The 19066-nt window shown below is 38.4% G+C and overlaps 1 protein-coding gene across 6 annotated transcripts in view; it reads right to left on the reverse strand.

Annotated features, from left to right (window-relative positions):
• TRPM6 (transient receptor potential cation channel subfamily M member 6) overlaps positions 1–19066 on the reverse strand; it is a 228844-nt gene that overhangs the window by 181991 nt on the left and 27787 nt on the right. For 2 of the 6 annotated variants that reach the window (XM_084987931.1, XM_084987918.1), the window contains exon 1: positions 7104–7344. The exons of 3 other annotated variants lie outside the window; for them this stretch is intronic. In XM_084987931.1, the coding sequence (XP_084844057.1) occupies positions 7104–7112 (9 nt within the window). In that variant the 5' untranslated portion in view covers positions 7113–7344. Of the gene's footprint in view, positions 1–7103; positions 7345–8162; positions 8255–19066 lie in introns of those variants that run through there. One more of the 6 variants, XM_084987922.1, reaches the window with a different exon arrangement.

Consider the following 19066-nt stretch of genomic DNA (forward strand, 5'->3'; position numbering starts at 1 on the left):
CACCTATGGTCAATGAATCTTTGACAAAGGAGGCAAGAATATAAAATGGGAAAGACATTCTCTTCAGCAAGTGGTGCTGGGAAAACGGGGCAACTGAATGTAAATCAATGAAACTAGAGCACACCCTCACAACATGCACAAAAATAAACTCAAAATGGCTGAAAGACTTAAATGTAAGACAAGACACCATAAAACTCCTACAAGAGAACATGGGCAAAAACTCTCTGACATCAACCATGCAAATATTTCCTTAGGTCAGTCTCCCAAAGCAATAGAAATACAAACAAAAATAAACCAGTGGGACCTAATCAAAACAATATTTTGCACAGCAAAGGAAACCATTAAAAAAAAAAAGACAACCTAGGGAATTGGAGAAAATAGTTCAAACAATACAATCAACAAGGGGTTGATTTCCAAAATATGCAAACAACTAATACAACTCAACAGCAAAAAAACAAACAACCCAGTTGAAAAATGGGCAGAAGACCTGAATAGACATTTCTCCAAAGAGGACATAGAGATGGCCAACAGGGACATAAAAAAATGCTAAAAATCACTAATTATTAGAGGAATGCAAATCAAAACTACATTGAGGTACCATCTTACACTGGTCAGAATGGCCATCATAAGCAAAACTGCAAATAACAAATGCTAGAGAGGGTGTGGAGAAAAGGGTACTCTACTACACTGTTGGTGGGAATGTAAATTGGTACAACCACAATGAAAAACAGTATGGAGGTACATCAGAAAACTAAATATAGAATGACCATATGATCCAGTAATCCCATTTTTGGGCATGTATACAGACAAAGCGTTCATTTAAAAAGATACATTCACCCGTATGTTCACTGCAGCACTATTCATAAGAGCCAAGACATGGAAACAACCTAAATGTCCACCAACAGATGAATGGATTAAGAAAGATGTGGTAGAATACACAATGGAATACTACGCAGCCATAAAAAAGAACAAAATAATGTCATTTGCAGCACATGGATGGAACTAGAGATTCTCATACTGAGTGAAGTAAGTCAGAAAGAGAAAGACAAATATTACATGATATCTCTTATACCTGGAATCTAATATATGGCACAAATGAATCTACCTATAGAAGAGAAACAAACTCATGGACATGGAGGACAAACTTGTAGTTGCCAAGAGGAAAGGGGAGGGACTGGGAGCTTGGGGCTAATAGATGCAAACTATTGTATTTGGAATGGTCAAGCAATGAGATCCTGCTGTATAGCCCAAGGAACTATATCTGATCACTTGTGATGGAACGTGATGGAGGATAATGTGAAAAAAATGTATATATAACCAAGTTACTTTGCTAGTCAGCAGAAACTGATCATCTGCTATAGAGACAATCAACTACAATTTTTAAAAATTAAAAAAAGATTAAACCATCAGAGAACAAATTACAAGAGAACTTCGAGGTCTCACCAAGTAATCTTGATTTTATCCTGTAGGCAGCAGGAAGCTTCTGGAGGTTTTTGAGGTATACATTGAATAAATTTTTCTGCATTATGTTGTCATATCAAATCACCAATTACAGCTCAGGATCATAATTCTCTTCCTGTCCATTCCCACATTGATAGACCTTGTCCAAGATGGGTCCAGTGAACTCCTACTACAACTCCTCCTTCTTTGCTGCTCCCCTGCCTTCCCAGCTTGCAGTTTTTCCTTTCACTTCTTCAGCTTCATAACTTGGCCCTATCCCATCAGAGTTTGGGTTATATGTGTTTCCCTGGCATACTGTGCTTACTTCTACTACATTATGTGATGATTAATTTATTCTTCAAAAGTTTAGTCACCCCTGACCACCTACTAGGCTGAATTCATGATAATTAGAAAAAACAGAACCAAACCCTACACTCATGTAGCCTAAAATCAGAGAGAGAAGCTGTCACATTTTAGAATCCAGTTTTTTTTTTGGGGGGTGGCCATGCCCATGGCATGTGGAAGTTCCAGGCCAGGGATAGAACCCATGCCAAAGCAATAACCGTTCAGTGACAATGCTGGATCCTCAACCCACTGCACCCACAAGGGAACTCTGGAAATCCTACTTTTCATTATAGAATTTATGACACTGCACTTCAACTGAGTTTAGAGAGTCAGGCACTTTGCAGATGCTCAATAAATATTTATTGATTGAATGAATGTGTAGATACTTGAAGAATCCAACTTAAATAGGCACAGAATTATCATCAGTCCTAGACTGATAATGGCAATCTAATTTCTTCTCAGAACTGCTTATCACATAAAAAGCACAAACTCTAGGTCAAAGGTAAGCAAACTGTATCTGTGAGGTGCTAACTGCCAAGGCCAGCTCTGCAGGATGGGGCTGAAGAACGGGTGCTATGGAACTTAAGGAAAAAATAACAAAACAACAAGACAAAAATATCAAGACACAGAGAGAGAGAGAGTAAAGGTGGGAACCCAGAGGACTCAAGGTCTCAGGGACCAAGAGCCCCGCCTCCAGTAACCACACCACTTTTACTGTGTTTCTTAAATGAGATCACGTGAGGAGGTGCTGTTGGAGGATAATCAAGGAAAATTAGAGAAACATGTCTCTCAACAATCAAGGAAGAAGATTAGGAAAACATGGCTCGCAACAGCTAACCAGTGAATATCTTAGGCTTTATAAGCTAGACATTGTCTATTATAAGTGTTCAGCTCTGCTATGGTAGTGTAAAGGCAGCTGTAGATAATATGTGAATAAATGAATGTGGTTGTGTTGCAATAAAGTATTATTAATAGAAACAAGTGTTGGGCTAGATTTGGCCCACAGGCCCTAGTTTGCCAACCTGTGCTGTAGACGATGCCATTTCTGTCAATTTTTCACAGCTACCTTCATGCCTGGTCCATATTCTATTCTTTAGTTAGATTAATTTACTTGCTACACCCAACTGCTGTGCTCCCCTATAAAATCATGCCCAACATCTGCAACTGTGGTGTTGTGAGAGAGCAAATGCAATTATAAGCAATCATGCATATAATTTGGAGCCCAAAAGACCTGTTTTACTTATTGGTTGACCTTTTGCCAAGTTACTTTAGCATTTCTTAACCTTTATTTCCTCTTTGTAAATGAAGTTTGGGTTTTTTTAAAAAAAATCCTGACTACAAAGATCAAGTGAGAAATGTATATTAAGAACTGAACGTGATGCCTATACACAGTATACAATGAACAAATATTCCCTCCACATCTTTGCCCAGTCATGTACTTTTCCACCTTTAAATCCAGTCATCACATATTTATGGAGGATCTATTATATCCAAGGTACAGTTTCAAGTTCCTTTCTTCTAACTCTTCCCTGATATCTCTCTTGACCACTGAGCCTCAAACTTGCATATAACACAATAAACCTGGGAGCCTAAAAGTAATGCTGCTTGGAGTCCCCAAAACTAAATATTCTGATATGTGTTATAAAAAGTGGCCTGGGCATCAGAATTACCCCCAGATAATTTCAATATCAAGCAAATTTAACAGTCATTGCTCTAGACAGGATTCTGGGTTCAACCAACTCAGAAGCCCCTTTCTTTCATCTTTCCAACTTCCTTCTCTTTAACAGTCAGTCCTAAATAAATGCACATCCTTATAGAGCTAAAGTTGCCTGAATTCTCACAGTGGTTACTTACTCCCACTTAGATATATTTATGTCAAATATTTAATAAGAGAGTGGTGGGCATAGAGGGAACCTACCTCAATATAATAAAGGCCATATATGACAAACCCATAGCAAACATCATTCTCAATGGTGAAAAGCTGAATCACGGCTGAGATCAGGAATAAGACAAGGTTGTCTGCTCTCGCCACTACTCTTCAACATAGTTTTGGAAGTCCTAACCACAGCAATCAGAGAAGTAAAAGAAATAAAAGGAATCCAAACTGGAAAAGAAGAAGTAAGACAATCACTATTTGCAGATGACATGATGCTATACCTAGAGAATCCTAAAGACTCTACCAGAATACTGTCAGAGCTCATCCATGAATTTGGCAAAGTTGCAGGATACAAAATCAATACACAAAAATCAACATTTCTATATACTAACAATGGAATATCACAAAGAGAAATTAGGGAAGCAATCCAGTTTATCATTGCATCCAAAAGAATAAAATACCTAGGAGTAAACCTACCTAAAGAGACAAAAGACCTGTACTCTAAAAACTATAAGATGCTGATGAAAGAAATCAAAGATGACACAAATAGATGGAAAGACATACCATGCTCGTGGACTGGAAGAGTTAATATTATCAAAATGACTATACTACCCAAGGCAATCTACAGATTCAATGCAACCCCTAGCAAATAACCAAGGACATTTTTCCCAGAACTCAAACAAAATATTTTAATGTTTGTTTGGAAGCACAAAAGACCCAGAATAGCCAAAAACATCCTGACAAAGAAAAACGGAGCTGGGGGAATCAGCCCCTGACTTCAGACTATACTACAAAGCAACAGTCATCAAAATGATATGGTACTGGCACAAAGACAGAAATGTAGATCAGTGGAACAGGATAGAAAGCCCAGAATTAAACCCACGTATCTAATCTATGTCAACTAATCTATGACAAAGGAGTCAGGAATATACAATGGAGAAAGGACAGCTTGTTCATTAAGCGGTAAATATTTAAAGCCCCTACCAGTTACATTCTAGGGTCTACAAAAGAGAAAATAAGCTTTCTCATCCAGCCCCCCAAATGGCCACTCTAAATGGTTTGGTAAATATACCTACAGACATTGTAAATGTAGAACTGGTATTTATTTGTTTCTACCAAAAAAGATGAGACTATACTACTAACTTTTTTTTTTTTTTTTTTTGTCTTTTTGCCTTTTCTAGGGCCACTCCCATGGCATATGGAGGTTCCCAGGCTAGGGGTCTAATTGGAACTGTAGCCACCGGCCTATGCCAGAGCCCCAGCAACGCGGGATCCCAGCCGCATCTGCAACCTACACCACAGCTCACGGCAATGCCAGATCTTCAACCCACTGAGCAAGGCCAGGGATCGAACCCACAACTCATGGTTCCTAGTCAGATTCACTAACCACTGCACCACAACAGGAACTCCTAACTTATCATTTTTTGAAAATTGCTTTAGAAAAATAACTTGGACTAGCTTCAGGTTAATAAATATAGATTTACCTCATCCTTTTTTATAAGTTATGTAGTACTCTATTGTATTTAACTGCTATTGTGTTCATTAACGTTTGGTTCTTTCCAGGTTTTCACGATGATGAGCAATGTTGCTATAAAAAAATGTGGTGTTTTCTATAATATGTAGTGTTTATATAATTTTTGAATACTCAGAAGAAATATGTTAAAGTTCTCCAAAATGGAAAGGTTTGACTCATAGTGCAAAAGAGGTGAATTAAATTCCTTTCAGGTAAAGACCTTATATTCTATTTCCTTTTTAATTCATCATTGACTTGTTGAGTACTTAACTAGGTTTTATACAAGTGACTAGAAAATATCTTCTAAAATCCATTAATGTAAGTGCAGACTTAAAAATAGATAAATAATCAAAAGCTATTTTCAAAAGTCTTCTATGTATCCAGGACTATTCTAGGCCTCCAAAAGAGAAATTCTGTATTTTTCTTGAAATAAAGGGTCAGCGCAATTGAAATGGGTAAGAACAGAATCAATATTCTTCTAATCAAAGTACTTCTATTATTCACAGATATCATTTTTCTTTTTTGGAAAGACAATAATTGAAATATTGACATAGGTTTCATTTATAAAGCTGTTATAATTCAGCTAATTTCACATAGATTTCAAGAAACAAGAAAAAAATCATCTTGCTAAATAAAAACATAGCCATAAAATATATTTCTATTAGAATTATTCAACACCTGAAGTCTGCCTCCAGACATTCCATCTAGTTCCTACCTTGGCTATTTCCAATAATTAAAATAATTTATGTCTTTTTGGTCACATAAAACTGTCTCCAGTCTATTTATTGAACAGTACAATATTCCATCAATGCAGAAATGCATTTCAATACAGTTTAGTTAATTAAACAAGCTGTATAATTAATAAAACTATTTTTAGGAGAAAAGTGAAACAATTTTGTTTGGCACGCATGCTTAATTGTGCAGTTTTTGTTTTTGTTTTTGGTCACCCCTGGATGCAAAAGTTCCAAGACCAGGGATCAAACCTGCACCACAGCAGCAATGATGCCAGATCCTTAACCTACTGAGCCACCAGGGAACTCCAACTGTGTGTTTTAAAATCTTGGTTTTGGCTTACGATCACTTAAAAACAAACACCGAACAAATCTATCTATATATATATATATATATATATATATATTTTGAGTGAACATGACTTTATTTCATCCAGAACCATTATTATATCCAGAATGACTCCATTTTTACCTGTTTACATAATCGAGGACACTCACAAGATTGAGAGTTTTGAAATCACAGCTTACAGAGAATGAAGGCAGATGCCTGAATCAGTTAAGGAGGGGAATAAAATTTAAGCAATTTTCTATTTATAGAGACATTTAGAATCTATTTCATTAAAGAAGATTATATCCATTTCCACCCAAATATTTAATCTTTCAGCCTAAACCCATTTCCTTTCAGGCTATCATTGGCAGTGATCTGGAACACCAGAGCAGCGCTTTATGTGTATTAAAAACTTTTCTGCTCCTCTCTCCACTTTGTAAAAACTTCTTTAGGGACCTTTAAGTGTGTGTGTGTGTGTGTGTGTGTGTGTGTGTGTGTGTGTGTGTGTGTGTTTACATAAAATTTTAAATATAAATAGGTGTATATATTATTTTACACATATAATATATATTATTTTATTATTTTACACATATAAAATGTGTATATATAATAATATAAACACACACATATATATATATTTTGGCTGTGCCTGAGCATGCATAAGTTCCTGGATCAAGGATCAAGCCAGAGCCACAGCAGCAACTCGATCCACCACAGTGACAATGCCAGATCCTTAACCCACTGTGCCACCAGGCAAACAAATCTATATGTTAACTATGAAGGCAAGATTATGCCTTTTTCATTTTATGGTGTATAAAAGCTAGCACAAGACAAAATAAACAAATGAGAAACGGAGGTTCAGTCACTTACCCGCTTCATAACCACAGCTAACGTAAACTTCACTCAGCCTTCAGCCACTGAATTTTATCCTGAGGTTTCCATCTACCACACAATCAGATAAACCTCAGTTTGTGGGAGCAACTAATGGAAATAGTGATGTAAAAAAATTACCAAACAAATGTCCATGTGCTTATTAACTTAAAAGAGAGAAATTGCAACATGAACTGAGTAAAAAGTTTTTAGCTGTTTTGAAAACAGAGGGGCTGATTTCACTTTTAGCAGGAACGTGTGACTAGGATTGCATGGTCAGGAAATGATTAACACTCCTGCTGTCGTCATCTGCTTGAGTTCTCCAGCAGCAGGAAATCAGCTAGGGAATTTTTATCAATCCCGGCTATGTTCGCTGTGAATCTTGGTTCTTCTGAGCCGGCTTGTAGTGGGCTGAATTCAACTTCAGTGTTAGGTTATTTATTTATTTATTTATTTATGCTTTTTAGGGCCGCACCCGCAGCATATGCAGGTTCCCAGGCTAGGGGTCAAATCAGAGCTATAGCTGCCAGCCTATGCCACAGCCACAGCCACAGCAACGCAGGATCTGAGCCTCATCTGCGACCTACACCACAGCTTACAGCAACGCCGGATCCTAAACCCACTGAGTAAGGCCAGGGATCAAACCCGACACCTCATGATTCCTAACTGGATTCGTTTCCACTGAACCATGACAGGAACTCCAGTGCTGGGTTATTTTAAATAAAAATGTATTTAGAACCTTTGCCAACTTCATTAGTGTTTTTTGTTTGTTTGTTTGTTTTTAATGTAGGGTCGTACCCATGGCAGATGGAAGTTCCCAGCCTAGGGGTCCAATCTGAACTGAAGCTGTATCTGCTTGAGCTATACTGCTAGTTGTGTTTGTTATCACTGAGCCACAGCGGAAACTCCCATTAGTGGTTATTTGGACTGTTATAAAAGGTTTAACTTTAACTTTCCTTTCTTTAAAGCCCCGCACCCGACCCCGCTTTAAAGGAATGATCACCACTTAAGATTCTTTTTCTTAAAATTCCAAAGTTTCATAAGTAACACTGGCAATACCTCTGTGCTCTCTCAGCCTTGCTTCTTTTCCCAACCATGCTTGTGACTATAGCTTCAGCAATATCCTTTTGAACTGCCAGTTCTCAACTCTTCTGGAAACCAAGGGCATGGAAAAATGGGGAAGAACTAATTAATAGATGTACATAATTTGAAGGCATTAGATAGTCACCAAAAGATTTTTTTTTCTTTAAAATGAGTGCCATGAATAGCAACTACTATCCGATCAGTGCTTCATAAATACTTGTAGTAGAAAAAAAAAAATCTCACCTGGATATGCCAAAAAAAAATGGCAGAGATTTATTTAGGTAAACTTCTACACAGTATGTTGTGAACAGAAGCCTGAGATGATAGAGCAAATGCATGGCTTCCCTTAGGTGGAATTTCACTCCACCAACAGGGCAAAATAGATGGTGCATTTCCTATCAAATGGCCAAGAAAAGTCAAAACTGGGCCTCAAATGCAGTGCTGAATAAAGATTTTAAGAGCTCATTGTCAGCTGTGTTTATTACACTATAAACTTTATTTTCCTCATAGCCTTAGATTGCTGATTTAGAAGTAGACTAATGACTCAGAGTTCACATCACCCTTCCTGAGATATTTTCCAAGAATTTCCAAGTTTCTTTTAGGAACTAAACTGCATCACCACCAGAAAAAGCACATTTGAACTGTTTCAAAGCTATAAAACAATTTCAAATAAATTCAACTAGTTTTTACCTCTGTACCTTTATATTGCTTTTATCTCTGAAATTTATCATGTACTCTGAATTTCAAATATTCTTCGTATGCCTAAAATGTTGAATACTTTACAGTCCTAACTACCACATCCTCACTTCACCTTGTTGGGCTACAAGAAACAGCTAGGAAGTTGGAGAAAAATGTCCATTTCTGGCCCCACATAAAAGCTTTAAATCATCTTTGTTGTTCACCATTAAAACAGTGCCTGGACCCTAATAAGCACTGAATAATCATTTGTTGTACAAAAGGAGGGTGTCCACAAGAATATGAAAAAAGTAAAAAAGCAAAAACAATCCAAATCTTCCAGAAGTGAAGTTTTTTTTTTTTTTTGGTCTTTTTGTTCTTGTTGTTGTTGCTATTTCTTGGGCCGCTCCTGCGGCATATGGAGGTTCCCAGGCTAGGGGTCGAATCGGAGCTGTAGCCACCGGCCTACGCCAGAGCCACAGCAACGCGGGATCCGAGCCGAGTCTGCAACCTACACCACAGCTCATGGCAACGCCGGATCGTTAACCCACTGAGCAAGGGCAGGGACCGAACCCGCAACCTCATGGTTCCTAGTCGGATTCGTTAACCACTGCGCCACGACGGGAACTCCCTTTTTTTTTTTTTTTTTTTGGCTTTTTTTGTTGTTATTGTTGTCAGAAGTGAAGTTCTTAACATAGATTTTAAGGGAACCAGGGTTCTATGAACACCCTGAACTGTATGTAAAATTTACATCTGTGTGCATTTTTCTGGGGAAAACACAGTAAGAAGTCATCAGATCCTTAACTGAATAGGTCAATGACACACACAGAAAAGAGCAAGAAGCAATACCACAGAGAAGTACTAAAAATATATAGTCTCGGAGTTCCCATCATGGCGCAGTGATTAACGAATCCGACTAGGAACCATGAGGTTGCGGGTTCGGTCCCTGCCCTTGCTCAGTGGGTTAACGATCCGGCGTTGCCGTGAGCTGTGGTGTAGGTTGCAGACATGGCTCGGATCCCGCGTTGCTGTGGCTCTGGCATAGGCCGGTGGCTGCGGCTCTGATTCGACCCCTAGCCTGGGAACCTCCATATGCTGCGGGAGCGGCCCAAAGAAATAGCAAAAAGACAAAAAAAAATTAAAAAATAAAAATATATAGTCTCAGGAGTTCCCATTGTGGCTTAGCAAGTTAAGAACTCGACATAGTCTCCATGAAGATGTAGGTTTGATCCCTGGCCTCTCTCATAAGGTTAAGGATCTGGCATTGCTGCAAACTGCAGCATAGGACACAGATGCAGCTTTGATCTGGCAATGCTGTAGCTGTGGCATAGGCTGGCAGAAGCTCTAATTCTAACCCTAGTGTGGGAACTTCCACATATTGTAAGTGCAGCCTTAAAACAAAAGGGAAAAAAAATGTAGTCTCAAAAGAGAGAGCACCAAAATAAACACAATAAGAAAAAAAATAGAAAATATAACCAACATCACAGTGATTTAAAAAATCATAAGAGGGAGTTCCTGCTGTGGCAGAGTGGGTTAAGAATCCAAATGCAGTAGCTTGGGTCCCTGCAGAGCCCAAGTTCGAGCTATAGCCCAATTCACCGGATTAAAGGATCTGGCATTGTTGCAGCTATGGCATATACTGCAGCTGGCTATGGCTCAGATTCAGTTCCCTCATGAACTTCTACATGCCATGGGTACAGCCATTAAAAAAAAAATTCCAAAAAATTTCAAAAATGAAAAATCATAAGAGAACACTACCATCACCTTGTATGTCGATAAATTATTCAACCTAAAAGAAATGGATAAATTTCTAGAAACATACAATTCCAAGAATGAATCAGGAAGAAATAGACAATCTGAACAGACTAATAACTAGTAGTAAAATTGAATTAGTAATGAAAGAACTCCCAGCAAACAAAAGTCCAGGACTGGACAGCTTCACAGAGAAATTCTACCAAACACATAAAGATGATCTAATATTTCTCTTTCTCAAACTATACCAAAAAATTGAAGAGGATGGAACACACCCAGATTCATTCTATGAGGACACCATTTCTCTGATACTAAAATCATACAAAGATACTACAAAAAAAAGAAAATCAGAGGCAAATATCTCTGGTAAATACAGGCACAAAAATATTTAACAAAATATTAGCAAACTGTATCCAACAATACATAAAAAGGAAAATATGCTATTATCAAACAGGATACATTCTAGGGATGAGAGGATTTTTTAAATGTGATACATGCAAATCAATGTGATACACCACATTAACAAAACAAAGGATAAAAATCACATGAGCATCTACAAAATTCAACATCCATTCATGATAAAAACTCATCAAAGTATATAGAGAGGGAACCTATCATAATAAACACCATTTATGACAAACCCACATTTAACATCAGGCTCCATGGTGAAAATACTAAAGTTTTTCCATTAAAATCAGGAAAAAGACAAGGATGCCCACTCTTGCCACTTTTATATAACATGGTATTAGAAGTCCAACCATAGCAAACACACAAGAAAAAGAAATAAAAGGTATCCATATTGGAAGGGAATAAATAAAACTGTCACTACTTACAGATAACATATTTTATACAGAAAACCCTAAATTCAGAGTTCCCATTGTGGCTCGGCAGAAACGAATCTGACTAGCACACATAAAGAGGCAGGTTCAATCCCTGGCCTTGCTCAGTGGGTTAAGGATCCAGTGTTGCTATGAGTTGTGGTGTTGGTCACAGACGTGGCTCAGATCCCAAGTTGCTATGGCTGTGGTGTAGGCTGGAGGCTATAGCTGCAATTCGACCCCTAATCTGGGAACCACCATATGCCACAAGTGCAGTCCTAAAAAAAAAAAAAAAAAAAAAAGACAAAAACAAAGAAAAGAAAACTTAAATTCTTCACCAAAAAACTATTAGAATTAATAACCGAGTTCAGCAAATTTGCAAGCTATAAGATTCTTTTGCTTTTCTATAAACTAAAAATGAACTATCAGAAAGAGAAGTTTTAAAAATCCCATTTAAAACCACATTAAAGGGAGTTCCTGTCATGGCTCAGCAGTTAATAATCCCGACTAGTATCCATGAGGACACAAGTTTGATCCCTAGCATCACTCAGTGGGTTAAGTACTCAGCATTGCCTCAAACTGTGGTGTAGGTCACAGACATGGCTTGGATCCCACGTTGCTGTGGCTGTGGTGTAGGCTAGCAGCTGTGGCTCCAATTCAACCCCCAGCCTGGGAACTTCCATGTGCCATGGGTGTAGCCCTAAAAAGACCAAAAAAAGATAAAAATAAAAAATAAAGTAATATTAAAAAGGAGTTCCTGGTGGCCTAATGGTTAGGGTCTGGTGTTGTCACTGCTGTTGCTCAAGTTTGATCCCAGGCCCAAGAAGTTCCACATGCCATAGGCACAGACAAAATTTTTTTTTAAATCACATTAAAAAGAATAAAAGCTAGGAATAAACTTAACCAAGGAGATGAAAGACCTATACCACGATAAAGAGAACAATAAGATATTGATGAAGGAAATCGAAGATGATACAAAAAAGGAAAGATAAGTGTATTCAAGGATTATAAGAATTAACATTGTTAAAATGTCCATTCTACCCAAGGATATTTACAGATTTAATGCAATCCCTATCAAAATGCCCATGACATTTTTTGCAGAACTAGGATAATAATAATCCTAAAATTTATATGAAACCACAAAAGACCCCAAACAGTCAAAATAATCTTGAGAGAGAAAAAACAAGCAAATCTGGGAGATATTATGCTCCCAAACTTTAGACTATACTACAAGCTACTGTAATCAAAACAGTATGGTACTGGAATTCCTATTGTGGTTCAGCAGTAATGAACACAACTAGTATCCATGAGGATGAGGGTTCAATCTCTGGCCCCATTCAGTGGGTTAAGGATCTGACATTGCCTTGAGCTGCAGTGTAGGTTACAGACATTGCTCAGATCTGGAGTTACTGTGGTTGTGGTGTAGGCCAGCAGCTGCAGCTCCAAATTTACCTATAAATAGCCTGGGAACTTCCATATACTGTGGGTGCAGCCCTAAAAAGAAAAATACAATACAATGCAATACAGTATGGTACTGACACAAAAATGGATACATAGATCACTGGAACAGAACAGAGAGTCCAGAAATAAACCCATATGCTTATGGTCAGTTCATCTATGAGAGAGGGGGCAAGAATATACAATGAAGAAATAAGAGTCTCTTCAATGAGTGGTGCTGGGAAAACTGGACAGCTACAAGTAAAAGAATGGGATTCGAACACTTCCTCACACCATATACAAAAATAAATTCAAAATGGACTAAAGAGCTAAATGTAAGACCTGAAAATATAAAATTTCTAGAATAAAATATAGGCAGAACATTCTTTGACATAAATTGTAGCAATATTTTTATATCAATTTCCTAAGGCAATGGAAACAAAAGTAAAAATAAGCAAATGGGACCAATTAAACTTAGCTTTTTCACAGAAAAGGAAACCACTGACAAAATGAAAAGAGAACATACTGAATAGGAGAAAATATTCACACATTATATGACTAGCAAGAAGCTAACATCCAAAATATATAAACAGTTCATACAACTCAATACCAAAAAAACCAAAAACATATGATTTAAAAAAATGGGCAGGAGTTCCCACTGTGGTACAGTGGGTTAAGGATCTGGTGTTGCTACAGCCGCAAATAGGATTTGATCCCTCCCATAGACATTTTCCCAAAGAAGACATGCAGACGGCTAACAGGCACATGAAAAGATGTTCAACATCCTAATCATCAGGAAAATGCAAATCAAAACCACAATGAGTGATCATCTCACATCTGTCAGAATGGCTATTATTAAAAAAAAAAAAAAAAACAACAAATATTGGTGAAGATATAGAAAAACACTATACACTATTGGTGGGAATGTTAATTTGTGTAGCCACCATGGAAAACAGTATAGAGGTTCCTCAAAAAAAACTAAAAATGGGAGTTCCTGTCATGACTCAGCGGTTAACAAACCCGTCTAGTATCCATGAGGATGCGGGTTTGATCCCTGGCCTCACTCAATGGGTTAAAGATACTGCATGGCTTTGAGCTGTGATGTAGGTCGCAGACATGGCTCAGACCCTGCATTGCTATAGCTGTGGTGTAGGACAGCAGCTACAGCTCCAATTTGACCCCTAGTCTGGGAACCTCCATATGCCATGGGTAGGGCCCTAAAAAGACAAAAAATATACAACAACAAAAAACTACAAACAGAACTACCATATGATTGACTAATCCCACTCCTGAATATATATCTGAAGAAAATGAAAACACTAATTCAAAAAGATATATGCACCCCAATGTTCCTAACAGCATTATTTACATACAACATCCAAGACATGGAAGCAACATAAATGTCCATCAATAAATGAATAAAGAAGATGTTCACACATACCCACACAATGGAGTATATTATTCAGCCATAAAAAAGAATGAAATTTTGCCATTTGCAACAACATAGAAGGACCTGGAGGGCATTACGCTTAGTGAAATAAGTCAGAGAAAGGCAAACACTGCAGTTTTTTTCACTTATATAAAGAATCTAAGAAATAAACCAATGAATATAACAAAAAATAGAAATAGACTCGCAGATACAGAGAACAAAGTAGTGGTTACCAGCAGGGAGAAGGAAGTGAGGAGAGGCAAGATAGGGCTAGAGGATTAAAAGCTATAAACTACTATGTATAAAAAAAAAAACAGCTGCAAGGATACATTGTATAGCAAAGGGAATATAGCCAGTATTTGATAAGCACTGTAAGTAGAGTTAATTTATGCAAACATTGAATCACCATATTGTACACCTGAAATTAATGTAATATTGTAAATCAACTATACTTCAATTTTTTTATAAAAAGAAAATGCAGTTTCAAAAAAATGTATTCTCAGGACAAATTCCTGTCACAGCTCAGTGGTTAATGAATCCAACTAGGAACCATGAGGTTGAGGGTTCAATCCCTGGCCCTGCTCAGTGGGTTAAGGATCCAGCATTGCCTTAAGCTGTGGTGCAGGTTGCAGATGCGCCTCGGATCCACCGTTGCTGTGGCCCTGGCATAGGCCGGTGGCTACAGCTCCAATTAGACTCCTAGCCTAGGAACCTCCATATGCCACGGGTGCAACCCTAGAAAAGACAAAAAGACAAAAAAAAAAAAAAAGAAAAAAAAGGTATTCTCAGAGTTACCATTGTTACTCAGTGGTAATGAACCTAGCTAGTATTCATGGGGATAGAGGTTCAATTCCTGGCCTTGCTCGGTGGGTTAAGGATCCAGCATTGCCATGAGCTGTGGTGTAGGTCATGATGATGAGGCTTGGATCCTGAGTTGCAGCTCCAATTTGCCTAGCCTGGGAATTTCTATATGCTATAGGTGTGTCCCTAAAAAGCAAAAAAAAAAAAAAAAAAAAAAAAAAAAAAAAAAAAAATTAGTCTCCAGGATGGGCTTGAGAAGCAGACTTTGAGTTAGACTGAAATATTCCAGGAAGGATTATATTATTCCCATAATATGGCAAAGCCCAACATTAAGTATTTTGAGTGACATACAGTAACACTACCTACTTTTTATTATGAATATTATGAGGTTACTAAAACTAAAGTATAATAAACACATAAGAATAGATGATCATAGTTCATGCTCAGTTGACTCAGAATCAGTTAATGATAGCCCTACTCATAATGTTACAAGGTAATTAGACCTAAATGATAAGAAAATGCAAGTGCCCAAAACCAGCATTACTTTTATGTGGTCAAATCAAAGCTCTCTCTTCATGTTTTAATTTGTTAATAGCTGCAATAACCCTACTGCTAGCATTAGGAATCATCCTGAGATGCTGCTTGAGTCCTACCTGAGATGCTTTAATCCTCACCCAGTCTGGGGAATTGGTCCTGCGTTGTAGAGAAGTCCCTAAGTAATTTTTTGTTTGTTTATTTGTTTTTGTCTTTTTAGGGCTGCACCCACAGCATATGGAGGTTCCCAGGCTAGGGGTTGAATGAGAGTTACAGCTGCCAATGCCAGATCCTTAACCCACCAAGCAAGGCCAGGGATCGAACCTTCAACCTCATGGTTACTAGTTGGGTTTATTAACCACTGAGTCATGATGGGAACTCCATGAATTCTTTATATCTTACATTTGTGCACAGAGAAGGAATCCCATCTGGGTTCGAAAGAAACTAGGAAGGAGTTCCCTGGTGGCCTAGTTGTTAAGGATCCTGCATTGCCACTGCTGTGGCATAGGTTGGATCCCTGCCCCAGGAAATTTTGCATGCTGTGAGCACAACAAAAAGAAAGAAAAAAAGGAAGGGAGGGAGGGAAGGAGGGAGGAGGAAAGGAGGGAACAAGCAAGGGGGAAGGGAGGGCAATGGAATAGGGAATGAAGCCTAGAAATGGCAACTGAACTCAAACAGGCAATGTCTCAGACTGGAAAAAAATGCACTATTCCATCTACCACCACAGCCACTGGGCAACTTACTGTGGTAACTGGGTGTCCAGAGGAGGGACGGCAAAGACATCTTTTCCCGTATTCTCTCTCACTTTATAGAAAGATGCCATCAGGTTCATCAGTTTCCACCCTACCCAAAATTCCTCCCAGAGGAAAAAAGTACACTCCTCCCCAACAAATGCTTTGGAGGAGAGAGTGTGCATGAGGACCCCAACCACCATCATTTACTAGGCTCCTATTAAACATTGGGGGCTTGCTTGCTTTACATTCATTTTCTTATTTATTCCTCACAACAAAATTATACAGTAGACATTATAATTAACCCTATTTCACAGACTACTTCTTCTCGGGCTCAAAGTAGTGTGACTTGGGAGGAAGTATGCCAGAAATCTAATTTTCATGATAATGTTTTATCAGTAAACTTCTCATTTTTATTATCATTTGGTGAAAACCATTATTTCTTCATTTCTAGACTTGCTGCCTATCTGGTTTCTTATCCTCCAGAGGCTACATCTGATTCATCCTGCACAATGTCATATTAGTACATTTGTGCGCACACACACACACACACACACACACACACATACTCACACAAAAACACAGCTCCTCAAACATAAGTGAGCCAGTAGTGGCCATCCTCACTACTGCAAGGGGATGGAGTAGACAATAATAAACACTTTTCTAGCTTCATAGAAAAAAGTAGAATTATGAACACTTTATATTCATGCTTCTTTCATATTTTCAGTGACATTTTCATGATTTTTTTACTTTTTTAATTTTATTTTTATTTTTGTCTTTTTCGGGACGCACCCACAGCATAAGAAAGTTCCCAGGCTAGGGGTCTAATCGGAGCTGTAGCTGCCGGCCTACACCACAACCACAGCAACTTGGCATCCAAGCTGCATCTGCGACCTACACCACAGCTCACAGCAATGCCACATCCTTAACCCACTGAGTGAGGCCAAGGATTGAACCCGCAACCTCATGGTTCCTAGGCAGATTCTTTTCTGCTGCACCATGATGAGAACTCCTCAGGGCTTTTTTTAAAAGGAAGATTTTTTTTCCTTTTTTTTGCTCTTTTAAGGCCTCACTCGTGGCATGTGGGGGTTCCCAGGCTAGGGGTTGAATTGGAGCTACAGCTTCTGGCCTACAACACAGCCACAGCAACACGGGATCTGAGCCACGTCTGCGACCCACACCACAGTTCATGGCAATGCCAGATCCTTGACCCACTGAGCAAGGCCAGGGATTGAACCCGCATCCTCATGGATACTAGTCAGGTTCATTAAATGCTGCACCACAGCGGGAATTCCCAAGAAAGATGTATTTTGATAGTTTTTAATCTTTAGAAGCCACTGACTAGAACATTATCGATATGACAGTAAATAAAACCTACTGACTATGATTCTGATAGAATGTAACACATGAGTAACATTTCTAACTGTAAAGGCAGCTTGAAGCATTCCTCTGATTTGGCATCACTGAGTGACATTTGGCCCAATGAGGCCATAGTTCTTGGCCACTTGATGGTCATTTGCACAAGGCTAATTGTTCCATTGAGCTATTATTACAACGGAGTCGTAGTTGGAGTAACACTTGACAAGCAGCAAAGATGAGCTATTTTTCTTAAAGGTCTCTTACACTAAGTGACCTGAAATTAAAAACAATAAGATCCATAGCAAAACTGTGTACAGATCAGAAAAAAATGTGATAAAGAAAATTCTAACAAGGCTCTGCAACAAGACCAAACAAATCTATCTTGTCTCAAGTTGGACTCTCAGTTAGAGTTTTGCAAATCCTAAAACCAAACATATATCTATATAATATATTGAGAGGTTGCCCCTCCCACACTAATACGAATCATATGTATATAACTGTGCAGTTATCAACAAGTGCATGCTCTCAGATAATTTCCTAATAGGGTTATCTTGCCTACCTTTCTAGGGACTTGGACCTCTCTAAGGGTAAGGATCATGTTTCCTGACCTCTCACTCTCCATAAGCTTTCATTCCTGAAAAACAAAATTCTTTGAAAAAGGTCAATAGTTTGATTTGATTTCTGCTACAATCCAGTTTCTTTCTTTTTCTCTTACTTTTTTTTTTCTTTTTCTTTTTTTTTTTTTTTTGTCTTTTTAGGGCTACATGCAAGGCAAATGGAGGTTCCCAGGCTAGGGGTCAAATCGGAGCTGTAGCCACCAGCCTATGTCACAGCCACAGCAACTCGGGATCCAAGCTGCGTCTTCAACCTACACCACAGCTCACTGCATTGCTGGATCCCTAACCCACTGAAAAAGGCCAGGGATGGAATCAGCATCCTCATGGATGCTAGTCAGGTTCGCTAACTGTTGAGCCACAACAGGAACTCAAGATCCAGTTTCTTGATTTCTCCTAACCACCATGACATGTGGCCAAACAGAAACCCTCTTCTCATCCTTGTTTTCAGAAATGCTACACTCTCTTCCCCCTCTTCTGACTACACTGCTGCCTCTACCTTTTCCATAGCTTTAACGAGGTCATGGTCCTAAGTATATGGCCATAGTCTTCTATCTTCTCCCTCAATATCTCAATTACTTCTGTTGGTTCAATGGGGACCTCCAGGCAAATAAGTATAAAATCTAGTACTTCAGCCCCAAGTCTTCTCCAGCCTGAGATTCCTGACTTCCTGCTGAACATGGGTAGCCACTACCAAGTTCAGTTCGACAATTCTAAACTGGCCTTGCTC

This window comes from Sus scrofa, chromosome 1 (genome assembly GCF_054392235.1).
Source record: "Sus scrofa isolate SSC_HxYL_T2T_F1_AM1 chromosome 1, Sscrofa_HxYL_maternal_Yorkshire_Landrace_v2.0, whole genome shotgun sequence".
In the NCBI taxonomy this organism is placed as follows: domain Eukaryota; kingdom Metazoa; phylum Chordata; class Mammalia; order Artiodactyla; family Suidae; genus Sus; species Sus scrofa.